The sequence below is a fragment of the Brugia malayi genome (assembly GCF_000002995.4).
Source record: "Brugia malayi strain FR3 genome assembly, contig: Bm_v4_ChrX_scaffold_001, whole genome shotgun sequence".
NCBI classification, from domain to species: domain Eukaryota; kingdom Metazoa; phylum Nematoda; class Chromadorea; order Rhabditida; family Onchocercidae; genus Brugia; species Brugia malayi.
This window is the reverse complement of record NW_025062479.1, coordinates 10,571,179-10,592,733: the sequence shown is the minus strand read 5'-3', so window position 1 is coordinate 10,592,733 and position 21,555 is coordinate 10,571,179. Positions and strand designations below refer to the sequence as shown.

The 21,555-nt window shown below is 33.5% G+C and overlaps 6 protein-coding genes and 1 non-coding gene across 8 annotated transcripts; 4 read left to right on the top strand and 3 right to left on the bottom strand.

The window, feature by feature from the left end:
• Positions 1 to 2,325: 2,325 nt before the first annotated feature.
• Bm14121 (Uncharacterized protein) lies at positions 2,326 to 3,136 on the bottom strand (the record flags this gene model as incomplete). Its single annotated transcript, XM_043074393.1, has 3 exons — positions 2,326 to 2,425; positions 2,513 to 2,596; positions 3,054 to 3,136. Coding segments are annotated over 3 exons (267 nt in total), but the record flags the coding sequence as incomplete, so codon positions are not given.
• Positions 3,137 to 3,335: 199 nt separating this feature from the next.
• On the bottom strand, positions 3,336 to 7,669 carry Bm17962 (Uncharacterized protein; the record flags this gene model as incomplete). The annotated part of the gene is made up of 9 exons (XM_043074392.1): positions 3,336 to 3,443; positions 3,713 to 3,827; positions 4,254 to 4,380; positions 4,464 to 4,536; positions 4,776 to 4,812; positions 4,888 to 5,014; positions 6,746 to 6,788; positions 7,099 to 7,153; positions 7,491 to 7,669. The coding sequence occupies 9 exons, from the start codon at positions 7,667 to 7,669 to the stop codon at positions 3,336 to 3,338; spliced, it is 864 nt and encodes a 287-aa protein (XP_042930326.1).
• A 4,424-nt stretch (positions 7,670 to 12,093) lies between these two features.
• On the top strand, positions 12,094 to 12,139 carry Bm15612. Its single transcript, XR_006227995.1, has one exon. It is a non-coding gene; the product is annotated as an Unclassified non-coding RNA Bm15612 (non-coding RNA).
• Positions 12,140 to 12,178: 39 nt separating this feature from the next.
• Bm8720 (putative histone H2B 4, putative) lies at positions 12,179 to 12,577 on the bottom strand (the record flags this gene model as incomplete). The annotated part of the gene is made up of 1 exon (XM_001892172.2): positions 12,179 to 12,577. The coding sequence occupies one exon, from the start codon at positions 12,575 to 12,577 to the stop codon at positions 12,179 to 12,181; it is 399 nt and encodes a 132-aa protein (XP_001892207.2).
• A 135-nt stretch (positions 12,578 to 12,712) lies between these two features.
• Bm8721 (Uncharacterized protein) lies at positions 12,713 to 13,576 on the top strand (the record flags this gene model as incomplete). The annotated part of the gene is made up of 3 exons (XM_043074391.1): positions 12,713 to 12,892; positions 13,231 to 13,394; positions 13,537 to 13,576. 3 exons carry the CDS (start codon positions 12,713 to 12,715, stop codon positions 13,574 to 13,576), a joined length of 384 nt encoding a protein of 127 aa, XP_042930325.1.
• Positions 13,577 to 15,441: 1,865 nt separating this feature from the next.
• On the top strand, positions 15,442 to 15,792 carry Bm1155 (Uncharacterized protein; the record flags this gene model as incomplete). Of its 2 annotated transcripts, none has more annotated exons than XM_043074389.1 (2): positions 15,442 to 15,540; positions 15,751 to 15,792. In XM_043074389.1, the coding sequence occupies 2 exons, from the start codon at positions 15,442 to 15,444 to the stop codon at positions 15,790 to 15,792; spliced, it is 141 nt and encodes a 46-aa protein (XP_042930323.1). The 2 variants fall into 2 exon arrangements, with proteins under 2 accessions (XP_042930323.1, XP_042930324.1); XM_043074390.1 differs by having other exon boundaries at positions 15,774 to 15,782.
• Positions 15,793 to 17,700: 1,908 nt separating this feature from the next.
• Positions 17,701 to 21,486, top strand: Bm2155 (conserved hypothetical protein,hypothetical protein; the record flags this gene model as incomplete). Its single annotated transcript, XM_043074388.1, has 11 exons — positions 17,701 to 17,809; positions 18,166 to 18,284; positions 18,411 to 18,499; positions 18,776 to 18,904; positions 19,244 to 19,358; positions 19,524 to 19,676; positions 19,796 to 19,978; positions 20,226 to 20,353; positions 20,585 to 20,759; positions 21,005 to 21,085; positions 21,265 to 21,486. 11 exons carry the CDS (start codon positions 17,701 to 17,703, stop codon positions 21,484 to 21,486), a joined length of 1,503 nt encoding a protein of 500 aa, XP_042930322.1.
• Between the last annotated feature and the right edge of the window lie 69 nt (positions 21,487 to 21,555).

Genomic DNA, 21,555 nt, shown 5'->3' with positions numbered 1-21,555 from the left:
AAACATGGATCAGTGATTTTCAGCTTTATACCGAAGGAATAACAGATAATGAAGCCTATTTATCTGTGAAATGTATCAGAGAAAAGAAATCACATTAGCCTAGAAGCTGCTAACAGTCATTCAAATAAGAAAAAAAAAAAAAAATCCAAAAAAGTACCATTGTTCTTCCGAAAAACTGTTTGAATTAACAGACTTTTCCTGATTCTTCGCTAGCTTTATTTTTATTGATGCTTTATTGGAAGCTCACTTGTAGAATTTCGAATCGCATTCTAAAATATTAATTAAATATTTTGTCTACAATCGTCGTCATTGCTGCTTCCATCACGAATACATCAAGGAAAAACTTTTTGCCTACACATAGATGAAAGGAAATAAGACATCTATGTTGGATAAAGTAGAAATTTTTGATTGAGCGTAATCGTGATCGAGAACATTGTTGCGTGGAATAGGCATGGGATACACGAGGGAATTGTTCAAGTTCTTGTCTTGAGGAACTGAAATCAAGAATTCCTTCACTGTCTACTTCTAACGAAAATAAAATCAACTGTCAATAAATTTCATACTGTTTGTATACAATTCTTGCATATAACCTGAACGGAATATGATCAAACAAAGTGACGAAAATGTTTAAAACAGCAAAATAAAAAAGAGAGAAGTGCTTATTTATAAATTATCTTTATCTGTTTTTGATTGCTGATCGAGTTTATTGCAGGTTGTTGGAAAGAAAAATTTCTTTGAAGCAACTTTATCATCAACCTTTAAAGCCCACCATCTTTTAGTATGAATTTCTTGAATAACCTCCTTTAATAAATGCAAAAATTGCTAATATTATTAAAAATAAAAAATTTCATTGATAACCACTTAGTTCGAAGTTAACATAATGAAAGAGCGCACATAAAATTTTGCCGACACAGAATAAACGTTTGGTCCTGATAACTATCATATTAATACTACGTAGTTGTTCATGTCAAAATTTGACAGTCTGTAGAAAAAAGATGACGTACAACTTCCAGCAAAAAAAAAAAAAAAAAACTATTTGAAAGCAATTCATCCAAAAGTAAAGTTATGTTTTTACGCGAAAAACAAAAGTATATTCAAATTTAATCATTACATACCTAATGTATTAGCTAAAAGTAGATAATAAATCAATACAAAAGAACAAATAAACAAAATAATCATAATACTTTAAACCAAGATTAAAACCAACTATGGATAAACAAAAAAAAAAATAACCAATACCTAAAGATATCAAACATATAACCAGCAATAAAAAAATAAAACAAAATTAGAAGAACCAAACAACAATAAAAGTTCCAAAAAAAAAAAAAGTTAAACTTAGACAAACATGAAACCAGCATTTAGATCTAATCCTGAACCTTCGTCATGTGTGAAATATCTCCAGGTAATTTTGTAACGCTAGCTATTATCAGGTGCTGAACGTTACAGGTCTAAATGTTTGATTTCCCACACCTTTAATTGTCAGAAAAGGTCGAATTTGTCAGCAAAAAAGAAGAATTCCATTAGGTCCACATTTCCTACATTTATAAGCAGATGATCATATTGCTCCTTCTCAGGACAAAAGTTATCATTATTAGTTCTTTTCCAAATTGCTTCCTTTCAGCAAATCATCATTATTAATTAAAAATGTTGTAGAAGAATTCAAAATTATATAAGTTCAAATTTTACCAATTATAAATAAGAAAATAATGATGACAAAAATAAAGCGAACATTTTATACACTTTCAAATATGGTTGCAATTGATAACATTAGCCGGCAAGCATTCAAGTGATAAAATTCAGTTCAATTTTCAGTGAAATAATTGCTAATTGAAATTTAAATTCTTGCAAATGTTACTGAAAAAAATTTTAGGAGATAATAAGGACAACTTACAACAACAAAATCCATTAAGCGACTATTTGCAAACCTGCAAAAAGAGAAAATCCATCGGATATTCTATTTAACCTATTTTCTTAATCATCAAAATATGGATGAACGATTACGATACTAACGCTGATACGTTATAAAAGTTGCACTTTTTTAAAGCAAAGAAAAGATCAAAAATAAATAGCACTTCTTTTTTCTTAATGTAAAATATTACAGGAATTATCTCTAATCATTTTTAAAACTCCTTTAAATCTATTTTTCCTTCCAAAATCAACTAATGGCATCATTATAATATATTTTGTTAGATTTCATCACATAGAAAAAACAATCCAAAAATTACCGGAGAAAATTTTATGCATTTAGAACGAGCATTTTAAAACTCAACATGAGCTTCTAATTTTCCTCTTCCAGTTTTTTTTTTTTCTCACCTTTAAGTTGCATTATTCTGATAACATCCAACACAAAACTTCTGCCCGATTTCTATTATCATAATTTAAAAGACTTATTTTGAGCATCTTGGAAGTCTCGAAATCGACGTTCCTTAAACGGAAACTTGTAGTTCTAAACAATTTTTCATCACCTTGGAAACACTTCAGAAAAAAACGCTTCTAGAAATAGCATACTTACCTGGCAGTAGAAGACAAAGGTGGAAACGATTCTAATTCACTGACCAGATCTTGATTTAAGCAGAATTCCAATTTCATCGTCGCGCTTTACAGCTGCACTTGTGTTGAAAGAATAACGTTTGACAAACATGTTCAAACATCTGAAACAATTAACAATTAGTACATTTAGAACATTAGTAAAAATAATTAATACAGAAAACAATTGGTAAAAATTAGCAAGAAAGCACAAGACAAAATTTAAATACTATTATCATTAACTAAGGAAAGTGAAAAAGTTATCTCGGAATTCGTGTAAATTGCTGGCTTTTATTCGCACTATTACATCCGCATAAATCACATTTCTTGTCAACTACTTCAGATCATAAATTGTCATTTAACAAATCTTGTACTGTAATTGATAATCTAAAGATAAAAAATTTATGTTTTTTTTTTTTTTTTTTTAAATCTGCCTGAAGAGTGAATCTTTTTTTAAACACTACCACAAGACGTTCTCACTTTAATCTTATCGAGGAGAAATGTTTGAGAAATAAACACTTACTTACCAGGAATCATTTTGGTCCATCATTTGGATAGAAATCGGTAAAATAATGCTTTCTTCTTTGTTATTCGTAACTGCTTCACATCTGAATTGATTTTCTCATTTGAATAATTGATCCGAATCAACAATATTTAATAGATATTTATTTTGCTTATTGCCAACTATAACTGATGATGGATATTGAAGGCATAGATGACAACTCACTGATCTATTAAAGAAATCAAAAGAACCTCCTGCATCTTATCATAGATTCTATAACAAATGCAAAATTTGCTGTAATTGGATTTCATTTATTTCTTTCCTGCTGATAATCAATATTGTGCTGTTCACGCAATATTTTGTCACATCCTTCTTGCATCATATTCAAAATGTTTGTAAGGAATTCTTGTGCATCCTGCAATTAAGAAAATTTCCCACAAAAATTTACATTTAATTGGTCGACAAACTCAAGCTGTACAAGATAAAAAATGTTGTCATGTAAAAAAACAATTCATTTCGTGCCTGCATATACATAACACTAGGAAATCTTCCCTTCTGTTTATAAGAATAAGTAGAAAAACCACCAAACAGTTATTAAAAATTTAAACAAAACGATTTGAAACTGAAAATAAAAATATCCAAATATAATCATTTCAAAATAATTTGTGCAAATTAAAGGATAACCTGTTGCTCACCATTCCAGAAATCTAAATTTGACATATCTTTGATCATTTCTAAAAAAGCCATCTTCAAACTGTTTGATGTACAGTGACGCTGGCTTGCAAGATTGGCAACTGCTCTGAACAATTTATTATACTCACGAGAACAGAAAAAAAGAAGATATTCCGTAAATTAGAATTTACGTGCTTTTTAACATTTGCTGCAGTAATGATGCAAAGACGTAAAAAAAGAAATTGTTATCAGTGCTTTTTGGATTGTTTACATTAATCCAAAAGAGAATCTTAATACCATATATATATATATGTTATATAGGAAATATTCGCTTCAGAAATTCAGTACAGAAGTATTGAATCTGAATATTTTGTTTACTCCGATTCGTCAAATCAAATGATCTTACAATGGAAACCGCTCTTTTGTTTCTTTTACGAAACAAAAAGTAAGAAATAAAGAGAAGAAAAAGAAATTAGAACAGTTAAAGCTATTTGCTAGCAAACTCTTTGTGACTGCAAGATTGTTATCAAAGACGAAAGCAATGCATACAAACAAGCATAACGGCATTTCTTCATCCAAATCCAAGCCAAGTTCTTCGACCATTTTACAAACTTTGAAAAGATCTTTTGCAAAAATAACATTTGAAAAGCATATAACACGTGCTACCAAAATTCGCGAATCTATAGCAAAACAAAAATATTCAACTGATGTTTTAAATTACCAGAAAATGATAAAAAAGAACACAAAAGCAGAAGAATAAAACTATCATTTACATATCCAGATGTCTCCACATTATCAGTTGTCAAAGCTTTAATGTGGTCATTGCCACGACGATCCTATAATAAAGCATTTACAAGAGATCAAAACACAAGTTATTCAATGATTGTCCCAAAATAACCTCAATAACGTATTCTTGAAATTTCACCTACATTGGTTTTAAGCATCAAATAGTCCATTTAGAAGTTTCAAAAAACAAAAAAGCAATGATGAAGGCATACTGCATTACAGATCATGGAAACATCACTAGAAAGTTTTCTTTCTCTTCAAACTTTGATATTTCTTCATAAGGGCTTACTAAATTTATTCCACGCGTCGTGGTGAAATTTGTTGATCTGGAAAGAATAAAAAATCAACGAATCTAAAATTAGATTAAAAAGGAAAAATTTATGCAGGAACGACTCACATACCGAATTAAAGGATTATCAACTTGCAAGGAACCACGTGTAATACCAATCAATGGATTAGATAACTTGGATCGCTTTGCTATAGATTCCAACACAGAATCTAATGTGAGTTGGTCAAAGATTTCCTTAACTAAACAAAGATTTACAAGTAATTAGCAGGTGTTGCACGATTCCATATGGATTTCAGTTTTCTTTTTTGGCAAATTTTAAGGTCTGAATGTAAATTATAAGCATGCTAAAGTAAAAACTTGATTTATTCATAAATAAAAGAATAATGTAGAAAACGAACTACTTTCAACATCTGCTGAGTCAGCTTCTTGTTGATTTCTAACGATACTGAAAATTTAGGAAAAAAAATATTTCACCCTTTTTTAATAAGAGCCGATTATCTGTTTATATAACTGTTTCCTACTTTAACTTATCTTCTTACAAAGTTTATTATCGTCGTTCACGTTATGCTATCAGTAGAACTGGTCGAATTGATTTTTACTGTTTTCCCTCTTCACTTTTCTTCTTAATCCTTGAATTGTCATTGAGTGTTGTAACTGTCGTTTTGATTGTACGTCGTCGTTTTACCAGAATATTGTTTTTATCGTTGTCTTTCTCCACCTGTTGAATTTCTCTTCGTCGAAATTCACGTAGTTTAATACTCAACTTGGGTCCAATCCCTCTTACTCATGCTCCTAACCGTTTTCCTCTAACACGACCTAAGCTCGCTCTAATACCACCATACCTCAACTCGTCGACCCAATGTAAATTCTGTAATGAGAAATTGCTCTGCTTATATCGCTGAGAATTCTTCTTTGTTAAGATCAAATATCCATTTTTTTTTTTTCTTTTTTTGTATGCTTATTATCCCATTACGCTTTTCCCATCGCTACGTTGTTTATTAGGTTGACTCCTTTGTTAGCTCCTTCCCTTTATCCTTTGTTAATAATAAGATCTTATATCCACTATATACAATCCCTCTTTTTATTTTTTAGTTACTGTAATAGTATGTTTGGCCTATTTGCCGACAGAAAACATGAAATCTTGAAACAAGTTTCAAATAATTGATTGTCATTATCTAGCATATGTTCTGCAAATGCATCCAGAAAAACAGCTATACATGGGATGCATTGAAGAGATTCACAACACTGTTTAATTAACATTACTGATAATAAACGAATATATTTGAAAAAGTATAATTCGATTAGCAGATTTTTTTACTAAAATCTAGAATAAATCACGAAAAGCATTATTGCACAAATTCGTCCCAAAAATCTCGACCACATTCCGGTAAGTTTTCTATCGAGAACTGATTGTCTGGTTAAAAAAATCATTCGGATAAATTTGTACAGGCAAATTATTAAATAAATTGTGTGTTAATCAGAAATATTTGAACGAAGTGAAAATAATCTGCAAACTATTGCCATATTATATCCCTGAATAATTTGGATATTTTTAACGCCCGGTATAAAGAAGATACACATATCATGTCCTACAATGTTAACAAATGAAAATTTTTGGAACAGAAATAGAAAAAAGGAACAGAAACTTTACCGAAGCATAATATAGTTTCTAATAGTTTATGCATTTTCATCATGCGTTCTGAATCTTAAAATTCAATGAAAAACGTTGTTTTATTGAGATCATTAACACAGGATATCATGCAATTCTCTGAAGGTGCCATGCAAGGGAAGTTTGAGATGGTTTTAAAAGATGTAACCTGCAATGTATGGGTACATTTGGTGAATCTATAGAATGAAATGAATTCCAGAATACTCTTAAAATCTTGGTAGTGTTGATTCTATTCGTAAGACTTACTAAGCGCCAACTGCAAAAACAATTTTTCGTCGCTTTTCATTCACTGTCTAAATACCTGTCCTTCGGAAGAGAAACGTGTCCGCCGACCCATAGAGTACCTCAAAATTCATATGCAATTAGCCAGCTTAAATAAAATCGGGATGAAAAATCATGAATACCGCTGATATTACTAATAAATCTATGCATAACAACTTGGTGAAAATTTGACCGCAACATTATTACAGTACAAGTATCATAACTCTTTTTATTATAGTGAAACTCAAAAGATAATAATGATTGCAATTGTTTCATGCTGTAACACTGCTGGAAAGTAAAGAAAGAACGTTAAAAAAAAAAAAAAGACAAAATTATCTAATTTAACATTCAAAAAAGGAATCAAGAAATTCGAAAAAAATACGATAAGATAACCTGAATTTTGAATTGACTAAGCTTCAAAATCATCATTCTTTTCATGATACATATCCTGAAAAACTTTGCTTTTCAATGATAATTTTTTATCATAAGCTAGCAAATAATTGTAAGTAAATCGAGGATGATAAAATAAGGTTTCCCAGCCAATTACCTCGTCAGAAAATCCTTTAGCGCCATTTGGCGTTATCTACTTAAATCTGGAGTAAGCAAGCTGAAAAGGTCAGGTTAATCATTCAAAGATAACATCAGTGATAGTAAAGTTACCGCAAGAACTTCCCTCACGAAACTGCCCCACCTCCTCGCCAACAAAACAGCAGCTGGTCTGCCAGTAGCCATTGTGAGGAAACGTTAATGTTGCTGCTGGCAACGGTTCAAATTTCGCGCTTTACCTAAAAATTCCGTGCCTTTTATGGGAGATTGCAGGACTAGATACAAACGGGCCTATTTTTCTAGCAGTCTTACGAGTCGCACGTCTCTTATCCCTAAATCCAGCGCAAAATGCTAGCGTTTCTTGAACTGTTGCTTCCCTCTCCCTACGGTAATTTGGTAACATTTGCGCTGCAATCATCCTAAATCTAGAATCCTGGGACGAATAATAGAGGTATGATTTTGTTTTCATAAGTAGATTAAGCTACTGTGCTACACTATTCTGGAAAGTTCCAAGACATTTCGGAAAATAGCGCTTGAAGAAGAAAAACACTTTGGAAAAAAGCGCCTGAAGAAAATAGACAGTTACCTAGACATATTTCACGCTTTTTCCTCTGACTTATAACTATGATAATGAAATTCTTTTAATGTACGCATTGTAAAAATATATCATCGACTCAGCTAAGTGGACGATTTGCTGAAGATAAGAAACGTATAAACGTCTCAGCAGATCATACAGTACAAGGTGAAGGTGATAAAAAAGTGCAATGGAGAAGGTAAAATTGTTCGATTATAATAAAAACTCAGATGATTAAAATGATAAATAATAGAGAGGAGATATTTAGAGAAAAATAAGTAATAAGGCAGGTTGAATTATAACGACCAGAACAAGATACTTAATAAGTGTTACTACTACACTCAAGGTGAAGTCGAAGGGCTACTATAGCTACTACAATTGGAATATACTTTTGTTGAATTATTTCAAACAATTTCTATGCTACAATTATATATCACCTTTTTTTCTTTCATTTACAGATTCAGCCAAATTATGTTATAGGCATGATTAATAACATAGCAATGATTTGGATGGAACGCTTGCTCAATCTTTGCGTACGCTAGAAACGGCAAAAACGAATGGAAACCAAATTTGTCAAATGTAAGACTTTCTCAAAAAGAGGTACAGCAAATAAAGTGGAGGATATTAATAGGCAGTGGATGCATTAGTATCCACAAGAATTAAAACAGAGATGCAATTACAGTAATGCGTAATTGCAACCGCTGCGTAAGAGTGGATGGCAATATGCGAAAGTGTATATTGGTCACCACAGTGGCACAGGAGTTAAAAAAAAAGTTGATAAAAGACAACATACAATAATTGGCCACAAGAATTAAAAGTTGGATGCAAACGTAGTAATGAATATATAAAGTATGTATCAATAAGGTTTAACGTTGAACTTTCTTTTACACCAATATTTAGAGGAAATTATCACTATTTGTTTCACGTGGAGGAACACGCAGACGAGAATTTATATTCGATATGTTCATATGTATGTCATCAAATCACTTAGAAGTTATCAGTTAAACCGTTTCGCTCAAATTACCCGCAAATATGCTGTGATCATTGCACTGTTTAATTTCAGCACTCTAATGTGGTTTCACTTTTTCTAAAATTATGTAGAGTTTGTTTTCAATTCTTGAATAATCAGATAGCATATGATAGACTGATATCTTGGTTAAAATGGAAGTGTAAAAAAGACCGTGTCAGCTTGTCGAAATTGATTTAAGAAAAAGAAATGAATTTTTTTTTTGCGTTTAAAAATTTCCAGGCAGCATTATTTTCAATTCTTCTCTTACAATAGTCACTTGAATTTTCTTACTACCACAGCCAATTCTGCTTATGTGTCTACTCAAAAGTGAATGTTTACGACAAAAAGATCATAGTATCTTCATTTCTTGCCTATCTTTTCGTATTTCCCATTTTTTAAATATTACTAGGTAGATAGGGAAAGAAATTAGAATATTTAAGTTGAGGACTTTCCAAGCAAAACAATAAGAATAATAAATAAATTTGTTGATTTAGTCGATTAAAATAGTTTACTTTATGTACTTCGGAATGCTGGAAATTTTTGATTGGAAAATGTGTTCCTCTTCATCAGTGATTACTTCTAATGAAAATTCTTTTAGAATTGGGAATAATTGCTTACTGATAGATGAATGAAACAGTCCATCTATTACGTGAAGTATCTTTATTAAATTTATACGAAGAAAATACTCTTCCAGCGGTGCTTTTTTTCTATCTTGTTTCATCATTTAACGCTAAATTTCGTTCGTAGATATATAAAAGCTGAAAATTTTCAACCGCATTTGAGAAATGTTTCACTTATTCAATGGTTGCATTATTTCAGTCATGATGAGAGGTACAGGAATGGTCCTCATTCAACACCTGTATGAAATAAGTGTAAGCATCGTTAATTTTTCATATCAGTGTGCATTTTTGAGGCAAATTTTGCTTTCATTTCAATGACTGCTTCTCATTCATTTTGTTCCAACTAAATTTTTTTAGCATGATGTGACATCGAAAGTAACATCAAAACAGTGTTTCATCCTTTCCCTCAAATGGATAGATATGCTAAAAATTTGCAAAGTGCGCAAAGAAGACAGAAAGTTTATTTCTTTTAATTAGGAAAATTGAGATTGTTGCCTAAGACTATCCGATTTGATAAGTGGTTTCAAAATTCTCTCTGAAGAGGAAGAGAAGCACTGTGATGAGTTTTGGACGAATTTGCTTATTGATGTAGTGTAATTATTAATGTTCCAATTGTGCCTTATTGGAATATGTTTCTTGTTTTTATCGAATTTTCCACATTACTTCAGCGTGTTTTGTCAGTCATATGTTTTGATCGATGAGGAACTTTTGCAAACATTACAGATGATCTCAAAAGTTTGATCATAAATTTTAATACAAGAAATAATTTGTTAATCCTTTCAAATATCTCAAAAGACAAAAACGCTTCTTATCATGTTACAAGCGTAGCTTCATGCTTGCTAATTTATCGGGTCCAATATATTAAGCCATCTCATTCATTTGTCTAATTTCATTTCATATTATTAATGACGTAATAAAGCACTGCATAACGAAATAATATAATTCCATGTATAAGGTACCGTATCCGAGAAAGAAAAACCATTCACTTATCCATCCGATCGCTTATGTCAACAGCAATAAAAACATCGAAAGATGACACACCTCCACGACTTCGCTTTCTTGTGCAAGTCACACAGGCGGAAGGTTTCTGCGTAGTGTGCTACCATTTCAAGCTTATCGCAACTTTCAGATTAAGGAGTAGAAATGTCCGGGTATATCCCAACGCCTGAATCAATAAGTGTGCGAGAAATATTATTGCAAACAGTAAACTTTTTACTATACCTTACATAAAAGAATGCACATACAAATGTAAAGCATATTGGTGGCTCTAAAGAAGTAGGCTTAAAGTAACATTAAAATTACATTACTTAGGATCATCAGTTTGCTTCGAGGTTGATTCCTGATTTGACGGTTTCGGAAGTAGCGCCAAGTAAACATTCGGTAACACACCACCTTGAGCGCTTATTACATCGGAGAGAAGTATGTTCAATTCATTCTCATTCCGTATGGCCAACTGTAGATGCCGCGCGGGCTGATCTGTCTCATTTCATTTTCATGTGCCTCATATCCACTAGTTGCAAAAGTTCGGCAGTTAGATATTTAATCACTGCTGCAAGGTACACCGGAGCAGTGGCACCAATTCGACCAAAATAATTATCATTGCGAAGCGAATGATGGAAAAATTCAATCCAATCCTGGTGGATATGGATTCACTCCTCTTACATCGCTTTTTCTTTCTCGTGGACATGAAATGCAATAGACTGACCTTAAAAAATAAAAGTATGACCGGAAATAGTTCACAAATATGTTTTCTGCGGTATTTAAGGTTTAATGATGGCACCAGCTAGTATTCCATTCTATACAAATAACCTTTCGTCTCCCGGATGCCCTTCTTTTCATACGTGACATAATGAAAAACAGAGCGCGCCACTCATAAAAATCAGCCATAGTACTCGAATTCAATTCCGTTCGTCGCCTCTTCTTGTTATGTACGTGAGAATACTGAGTAAAAGTCCTTTGTTTAGAAGAAGCATACTATCACTCTTTTATATAAAGAAGTACCAAAGATTTCTCAAGCGTGTATATCCTCACGACTCCACTGTATGCATTCCAGTTACTCTCAACAGAGGAACGGTTCATCCGATAGTAAAAAAAAAAAAAATGCACTCCAATGTCGTATTCTCACTTGCTTTTAAAAATTCAAAAACTAATCCAACCTCTCTTAACAGCTACAGTGCCGCAAAGTATTTCAAGGGAAGGTACAGTAAGAGTATTCCTGGGTGATTAAATGGACTTTGTGGTCCATATAAGCTGATTCGTTGCTAACCTCAGTTCCCAAAAATAAACGCTTGATTAAATTAAATATTATATGTGTATTAACAGCAGCCCTTCTATGTTTACATATGATTTGAATTTCTCTGGTCTACTAGTTTCAGATCAGTTACCACTAATGATAGTCTCACTGCAACGCTAGACATGCTTCAACTGTTACCTACCCTCCTAAGCTGAACTCAGACAGGGAAGATTAGACCATAATTCAAGAACATCCAACTCTATTTACAAACTCGTTCGAATGCACCAACAAACTTGCAAATACTCTACCCTTATATTTTACTAATTGCAATTGCACTGTTGGACAGATTACAGATTTTGATTTTACATAAAACACAAGAAACTGCGGAACAATTAGATCATTAGTGACATGAGCATAACCCATTAATTTGTGGCCCTAAAGAGGGCCGTTGGGTTTTAAAGGGAAGAAGTGGAAAGCGCGAGTCTACCCTACTACGAACTCATGTACTTGGTGACAGCTTTAGTGCCCTCGGACACGGCATGCTTCGCCAATTCTCCCGGAAGAATCAAACGAACTGCTGTCTGGATTTCTCGAGCTGATATCGTCGTCCGTTTGCTATAATGCGCCAAACGGCTCGCTTCCATTGCAACTCGATCGAAAACATCATTAACGAAAGAGTTCATAATCAACATCGCCTTCGAAGAAATCCCGGTATCCGGATGGACTTGCTTAAGGACACGATAGATGTACACTGAGTAGGATTCCTTCCGGTAACTTCGCCGTTTCTTCTTTTCTTCCCGCGGCTCACGCGATTCTCGTGACACCAAAGGCTTCTTCTCCCCAGTTTCCTTCTTCTGCTTCTTCTGCTTCTTCGATGAACTTCTTACCATCCCAGAAATGGCTATACCAAACTGAACAGTGGAAGTGAACACAACCAAAATGATACAACAATATCTCAGGCAGCCTATTTATACTTTTTGGAAACGTAGGCCACGCCCCTCATCTCCCGCCATAATTCGAACGGAATGTCCTACCGAAAGGCGGGGCCTACCGTATCTTTGTTCGATATACTCATCCCAAATGAAATTGCTGAATTGCACGTAGCATTTAGTATTAGTAATATCAGCGGTATTCATTTTTATGAGTGGCGCGCTCTGTTTTTCATTATGTCACGTATGAAAAGAAGGGCATCCGGGAGACGAAAGGTTATTTGTATAGAATGGAATACTAGCTGGTGCCATCATTAAACCTTAAATACCGCAGAAAACATATTTGTGAACTATTTCCGGTCATACTTTTACTTTTTAAGGTCAGTCTATTGCATTTCATGTCCACGAGAAAGAAAAAGCGATGTAAGAGGAGTGAATCCATATCCACCAGGATTGGATTGAATTTTTCCATCATTCGCTTCGCAATGATAATTATTTTGGTCGAATTGGTGCCACTGCTCCGGTGTACCTTGCAGCAGTGATTAAATATCTAACTGCCGAACTTTTGCAACTAGTGGATATGAGGCACATGAAAATGAAATGAGACAGATCAGCCCGCGCGGCATCTACAGTTGGCCATACGGAATGAGAATGAATTGAACATACTTCTCTCCGATGTAATAAGCGCTCAAGGTGGTGTGTTACCGAATGTTTACTTGGCGCTACTTCCGAAACCGTCAAATCAGGAATCAACCTCGAAGCAAACTGATGATCCTAAGTAATGTAATTTTAATGTTACTTTAAGCCTACTTCTTTAGAGCCACCAATATGCTTTACATTTGTATGTGCATTCTTTTATGTAAGGTATAGTAAAAAGTTTACTGTTTGCAATAATATTTCTCGCACACTTATTGATTCAGGCGTTGGGATATACCCGGACATTTCTACTCCTTAATCTGAAAGTTGCGATAAGCTTGAAATGGTAGCACACTACGCAGAAACCTTCCGCCTGTGTGACTTGCACAAGAAAGCGAAATCGTGGAGGTGTGTCATCTTTCGATGTTTTTATTGCTGTTGACATAAGCGATCGGATGGATAAGTGAATGGTTTTTCTTTCTCGGATACGGTACCTTATACATGGAATTATATTATTTCGTTATGCAGTGCTTTATTACGTCATTAATAATATGAAATGAAATTAGACAAATGAATGAGATGGCTTAATATATTGGACCCGATAAATTAGCAAGCATGAAGCTACGCTTGTAACATGATAAGAAGCGTTTTTGTCTTTTGAGATATTTGAAAGGATTAACAAATTATTTCTTGTATTAAAATTTATGATCAAACTTTTGAGATCATCTGTAATGTTTGCAAAAGTTCCTCATCGATCAAAACATATGACTGACAAAACACGCTGAAGTAATGTGGAAAATTCGATAAAAACAAGAAACATATTCCAATAAGGCACAATTGGAACATTAGTAATTACACTACATCAATAAGCAAATTCGTCCAAAACTCATCACAGTGCTTCTCTTCCTCTTCAGAGAGAATTTTGAAACCACTTATCAAATCGGATAGTCTTAGGCAACAATCTCAATTTTCCTAATTAAAAGAAATAAACTTTCTGTCTTCTTTGCGCACTTTGCAAATTTTTAGCATATCTATCCATTTGAGGAAAAGGATGAAACACTGTTTTGATGTTACTTTCGATGTCACATCATGCTAAAAAAATTTAGTTGGAACAAAATGAATGAGAAGCAGTCATTGAAATGAAAGCAAAATTTGCCTCAAAAATGCACACTGATATGAAAAATTAACGATGCTTACACTTATTTCATACAGGTGTTGAATGAGGACCATTCCTGTACCTCTCATCATGACTGAAATAATGCAACCATTGAATGAGTGAAACATTTCTCAAATGCGGTTGAAAATTTTCAGCTTTTATATATCTACGAACGAAATTTAGCGTTATATGACGTTGTCTCTGTTTGCCTGCAACATACCTCCTTTCTATATCAAATCGAAATGTTTGCCAAAAAGTTTAGGACAGAAAATTCCCTGATTTTGATCTAACATTGCATAATATGAATATATATAACTGACAAGCTTTATAATAAGAAAATATCGAATAATTGGAAATACCTAATATTTCTCTTCATTCTAAGAAACTAAATTTGCGAATTACGGCAGGTACGATATAAAGTGCAAGATTTGACGGGACGACAACTTTGCATGCAGTGAATTTAGCTTGGTTGGTGTTAACAGTAGTATAATGATTGGAAACGGTGGTTCAGTTTTTTACTTTCCTAAATTTTGATCTCATTCATCCACAAACGATCGCTTCTATGAAGACTTAATTTAAACGAATGATATTGATCATAAGATTCTAATCGATAATATCATACAAGAAAAATGGAGAAAACCAGTAAACGTATTTAAAAGAAATTAAGCAATGTGAAACAAGTTATCGAAGTATGCAAATTTCAGTCAGACGAATTTCAATCAATGTCATTATCAACCATAGAGATATACTTATCGAAATCAGCGGAAGGCAGGATGTCTCTCTTCCTTGGATTTTGTGAATTCCGCACTCACTCTCATCCAGAAAGAGAGAAAAAAGCAAAAAGTCGGAAGACTATTCACACAGAACAGATGACACCTTCACTAAAACTGTAAATACTGTAGAATTTATAAATAACCAATTACAAGTTAAATTCATCATTGTTTCAAACACCACGCTACTTCCGAAGCTATCAGCTAAGGAGAAATCAATTGCGAAACATAGTGATCAATAATACATTTATACAATGTAATTAATGTTTTATATGATGTTGAGTAAAAACTTGATTATTGAAACGACTGAAACTGGCAATAAAGTAGACTTGAACTATTTGGAAGAATGTGAAAGTCAATCGGTAAGTGCTTAACTTTATTTGGTCCATTTATTTCTCAGTTTTTTTCCAAAATTTTTTTCTTTTTTAAATGCTAAAAAAATGACAAATACTTAACTTCACATAACCCATAACTCATTTAGCGACATCTTTCTTAAATAACCCAAAAAATTAAGACTGTTTAAATTGATATAACTCTAATTAGCTGAGATGTTCTGAAGCTAAGATATTAAGATGCTTAAACCGACCAATCTCAGACAGATTAACCTCTCGTAATGAAGTCATCGTGGATAACTGGCTAGAATCGAACGTTTGTTTTGATGCAGTTGGGTTGATTGTTGTTGCTCGGAGATATACATATCGAATCAATTTAACAACTCGCCGATATCTTCTTCATTCGTAATGCTTCATTTCTTACCAACTTACATTCAGCTTGCTTAATACGATCAGTTGCATAAACAATTTTAATAAGCTTCTTTCCGATTGAAATGTTTATATGTCAGCATTTTATTCGCCCATTTTTTTTCTAAACACTCCGATGGTCAACGAATGAGGAAATAATTTTTTTTTTTTTTTTTTTTTTTTTACGCAATCTTTGATTGGACAATTTAAGGAATAATTTTTAAACAAATTTAATTTGAAATAATTTCGAAAATTCGAAAAATTTAGCTTTCATTTCAAACATACGTTAAAGCACATGTTGCACTTGCTGCACACACGTACATTCCAACAGGAAAAGACAACATTCCTAAACGACTCCTTTAAGTACATAAAAATAGATATGCTAAGTAAAATCATTCAGGCATCCTAAACCCGATTAACTTGCATTGAACCTAAATTATTTCAAATGCCAAATTCAGTTTTAAAATAGGCAATTCTAGAGATTTCGCCATTTTTTGGTGGGTATAATAGAAACATGAAATAAGAAAATAGAGGTTTGTTAAATAATGCAATATGATCTGTAGTGGCTGTCTAAAATCAACTTGTTTTACCTAAGTAATTAACTCACTTTGTTCCATCTCGAAGTAATTTAATGATTAAGTGACCCATTAGCACCCAACATTTCTAATTAAATGAAAGTTATACTCATTTTTTGTGTACCGACGAGATCTAACTTTGATTTATTTGCAGTAATCAACTTTGTTTTCCCGTGCTAGGTGTTCAAATTAGATGTGATAATGCTAGGCTGTAGCAAAAGGGGTAAAAGATTCCCGAAAAAATAGCGGTAAGCGTCAACACAGAATATTCCGCGGCAGAATTCGTAGGAACATCAAACAAATTGGAATTTAACGGCTTGCATTAGAATGCACAGGTCGATCAATGAGATTTCTTCACTAATTCCTCGTGTCTCCCTTACCTTCCTATTGTAAGTACTCACTCTCTGTTCTGTGTGGTTTGAACGCAAAATATCTGAAAGTAGGTACGTACGACTACTCAGTTCATACTTCAGCTCATGAACTTAATGTCAAATGCTGTAGTCTACCGCTGAAATGCCAAGGTGAACTGTTGACAAGTGACAGAATTCGATCAGCGTACGATCGAATTTTCTGCGCCAGACAAAATTTTCCGTCCTTGGAAGTTCGAAGATTTTTGCAGTAATCTGGAAGCAACCTGACAGTGTTTCTTGGAGTTGTAGGGTCGGTCATTTCCGGAAGTTCCAGTACCGGGGTTTCATGTGGTATGGTGATATGTTTCGACCTTGGGACAAAATAATCGTTACCTGAAAGTTAAAAGGGGAGAAACGCGAGAAATTAACGAGCACATGTGATGTTAGTAAAGAAAATGTTAGATTATTTGGAAGATTTACGTCTGGGATACGTCACCGGTTAAATACTAATAACATTCCTTATGGAACAATCTGTCAATAGATGAATGGGTAAAAAAATGAAAATGATCCATTAGCAGTCCGAAATATTTTAGTTTCCTCTTAAGATCGGCTTCTAAGAGACGTTTTTATACTGCATTTGAAGCATGAATCTAAGCATTGATTACCATTAACTGCTGATATGATAAGTAGTAATGATTGATGCAATGTTTGCTAGAAAATTTTTGGACTTGTTTTATTAAGGCTTTATTCGATACAGTCGCCAGTTGTTCCAAAAAGTTTTTTATCGATCAGTTTTTATGGACCAAGAAACCGGGCAAGAATATTTTCCGGTTTGATGGTGGAGTGTGGCGTTCTGCATGGGTCAAATAGCGTCCATTCGACGAAGAGCAAGTGTCCCGAATGTAACAAATGGGACAGGTAACGATGATGAGAACTGTGAAATGCATCGCTTCTCTAGTCATCCAGGTAAAAAGAACGTTTTCTGGTCCCGGATAATACCACAATTTTTTAGGTGGATAAATGCTATCTTCCGATGAAGTCAAATAATTTTTTTTTTTTCAAGTTAATAGCATGTTGCTTAATTTGATCATTTTATTTTTAGAATTATTTAACTATTTGTTGCATGGTAAGGAAGTTTATTCGCTCTAATCGGGATTGTTTGAATTCAGTCTGCAGGATGTACTTTCCTCTTCTATTGCAATTCTGCCTGAAGAATTAGAGCCATGTTTTTTCTATCCATTTATAAATACATATTCTATGAATGCTTGTATATTGCAAGATTTAAAACTTTAAAAAATTCAAAAAGTGAAACTATCTTTCAGGAGCTTTTTTTGGTTCGTACTTCTTATTGGGCGGTGAACGATATGATTTGGCAAAGCCGGAAGCCTTTTTATTTGGCGAGAATGCAGATTTAGATATACTTGGTAACAAATCAGTGCAGGTACATACATAATACGTATCTGAACGCGTCTAAAACTTCTCTCCAAATTTTTATTAAAATGCTCTGTTGTCTTTTATATTTGTTTCTGTCCCTAAGAGTACAGTGTAAGCTTATTTTGTCGTTTAGTTTCCATACTCGAGTCAACCAGTGAATGATCCAGTGAGGACTTTGAATGCTTTAATCAATCTTCGTCGAGATTCGTTAAAACTTACAAAGTAAGTGAATCAGAGTGCGTTGTAGTTTAAGTGGAAGAGGCAGCGTTTAACATCCTTGTTTGAAAGATTTTTGCTCACTAACACGTTTACGTGCTCATATGCGATGTGAAAAAAAGGGAAATAATTTATAAAGATTTAGCAGATAAATGAATACTGGTAACTGTATCTTTCAGTTATTTATTACAGTAACTGAAAATCTTTATCAATTTTTCAACTTATCCGGGAATTTGAGAAATATCAGTACCTTTGAAATTTATTCTTTTTTTTTTTTTTTAGAAGGAAGAACAATGCATCAGAGAATAACAAGAATTCGTTCTGCTTAGAATTCTATTTCGACTGTGACAGTGCATGTTACGTACAAATTCACTTTTTTGCGAAGGAAGTTGTTAGCGATGGACATATACAGTATGTGTTTCTTAAAACATTAAAGTTTTGCTACATTTTGAGACCAGTTACTTTTCAAAATGCCATGTTGAACATTGACTATTAAATTCCCTAGAAGTGATACCTCGAAATGTTTCCAAGCCCATCTCTGTGAGTACGAAAAGGCTTTACTATCTGTGAATCATGTAGGACAGCCTACTGAAATATTACCACAGACTACATTATTTTCATATAATTATATTTGTTGAAATCACTAAGTCATTCAAAATATCAGACGGTGTGTTAGTCCTTTTTTTTTTTTTTTAATCAGCAAGTTAAATTAGAGTTCTCGCTATTAATTTCTGATGCGTTTGTTTGCAGATTTATGCACAAGTATCCGCAGCTGAAGTCATCTGAACAGTATTATTTTGATGTTGGTGCGGAGCAACATTTCAATAAATTCATTATGGATGCTAGTGTATATGACCTTAGTTCTGTACGTCTCAATATTATTATGGGTCTGGGAGCTGTGAACTCTTTTCTGATGGAAACTACAACTAATATCCACAATTTTTCTAAATATGCATCCGCTTTTTTCTGATAGAACATCAACAAGTTGAAATTGGATATAGTTACATCATGAGAATTTTCAGTTTTTTAGATGCATTATGATAGCGGTTCCTATTTCCCAGTTGTTATTGAGATTCGTGCTGTTGATTGTGGTATTGAACAGATGCAGTCAACAATGGCTAGCATCGAACATGCAACCGATCAGTGTGCAACTTTTGTTGTAAAAGCACTCAAACAAAAATTAGTGGGTGTTTGTTTCAAATTTTTCTTTTAGATAATCGCTACAATCTTTGGATGGGCATCAGTTCCTTATAGTGTCAATTTCTTATTTCCATATTAAAATTCTGAAACAAGAATTTTTAGGTAGCTGATGGTGTAGTATATTTGTTGCAAGAAATTTACGGAATTGAGAATAAGGAACATGACCTTGGTGATGAAAATGGATCCGAATGCATCATTTGTATGTCTGATATCCGCGATACTGTCATTCTTCCATGCAGGCATTTATGTATTTGTAATGGATGCGCGGAAACATTGAGGTATAAGGTCAGTTTTTTTCTTTTTTTCCAGTTTTCTATTCTTTTACAAATGTTTTCATCTTCTCTAAGGAAAAACTTTGCTTTAAAAATTTTTTGTCCAGTTTTGTTACTCAAAGTTTTTTTCCTTCGTGTTCGAATCTGAAATTTGTTTTTATTATTGCTTGTCAAGAAAATTTTCTGTGGGACTTATTTCCATCTTTAGGAATTTTTTATTGGTGATTCTAACTCATTAAATTTATTGTATTAACTTTCAGTTGAATAACTGCCCCATTTGTCGTTCTCCATTCCGTGCACTACTGCAGCTGAAGACGATGCGTGTTGTTAGTACGGTTTCAATAACTGATCAGTCACCATCTTCGCAACAAACTCGTTCACAAACTAGGTGCTTTTATTTAGCCTTTTTTTAGATACATCTTATAGAATCTTTTCATATGTTTTATATGCATCTATTGTCACTTTAAGAAATTTCCCATTTCCGTTTTTTAAAAAATAATTTTACTGCACGTCTTTGTTGAAGATTGTGACTTAGAAACTGTGTCTTCCCCTTGAAATCTTTTTAGGTTAACAGGAGACATTTTTCCCTGGCTTGAATGTTAATCTAATGTCTTTTAAGGTATGAGACAATGACCTTAGTAGAAGCACTAAATGGACCGATTAGTCACATACAGTCTTGCTTGGTACCAACTGCTCCACTTGGCCACAACATTGATTCTCCTCATGAAGTTTCTACATCTCTTAATTCAAAAGTTGCAAGACGGTCTTCGCGATCATCGGTCGCTATACAGCAGGTTACGGTTTTTTTTACGGTCCTTGAAGAATTTTACCATCCACCTTAAAAGAGGATTACATGCTTACGATTAGTGCACGATCAAAAAGGGAAAACTTAAAAAGGGCATTACTTTTTGGTAAACGGGCGCTGCAGACAATTAATTTCACTACATTTAAAAGTGTGATAGGGATGCCTGAGTTATTGGAAAGACATTCTAAATCTTGTACCGTTACCACTTTAATATGAAACTTTTTTCCACTATAGGTACTCACGTTGAATCAAGGCCGGAACAAGAAAGATAACACCGTTTGCATAGAAATGAAATCAGCGAATGAATTCAAGAATGTAAGCTAACTAATTTTCAAATGGTCTTCAAGTAATGTTTCCTTAAGAGTTCCCATCCTTCAGTGAAGATCTGTAAGTATGCTCTGTGATCTACTTACAAGTGATCCAAGCTAAAGCAATGGAACACAGAGCATTATGAGCATGCTTTCACTTTATGTTGGAATGTTCCGAAACTTCAGGAAGAGATGCCAAATAACTGTTCAACAAGTCGTTATCTTGACTCCCCATCCGACACTCCGTATTCATCGGTTTCCTCACATGGTCGACGTTACAAGAAACAGCAGACTATGTCGCCACTGTATAACCGAAAAGGGTCTATTAAAAATGTTGCTGTTCAAGAAAATCCACCAAATGAACTTGCCCAAAATTCCGACAATATTACTACAGCAAAGAATTCATAATTCTAATCTTAAACGTTAAAATTCACTAATCCCGTCACACATTTATTATGTTTTTCCTATATGTGGCTT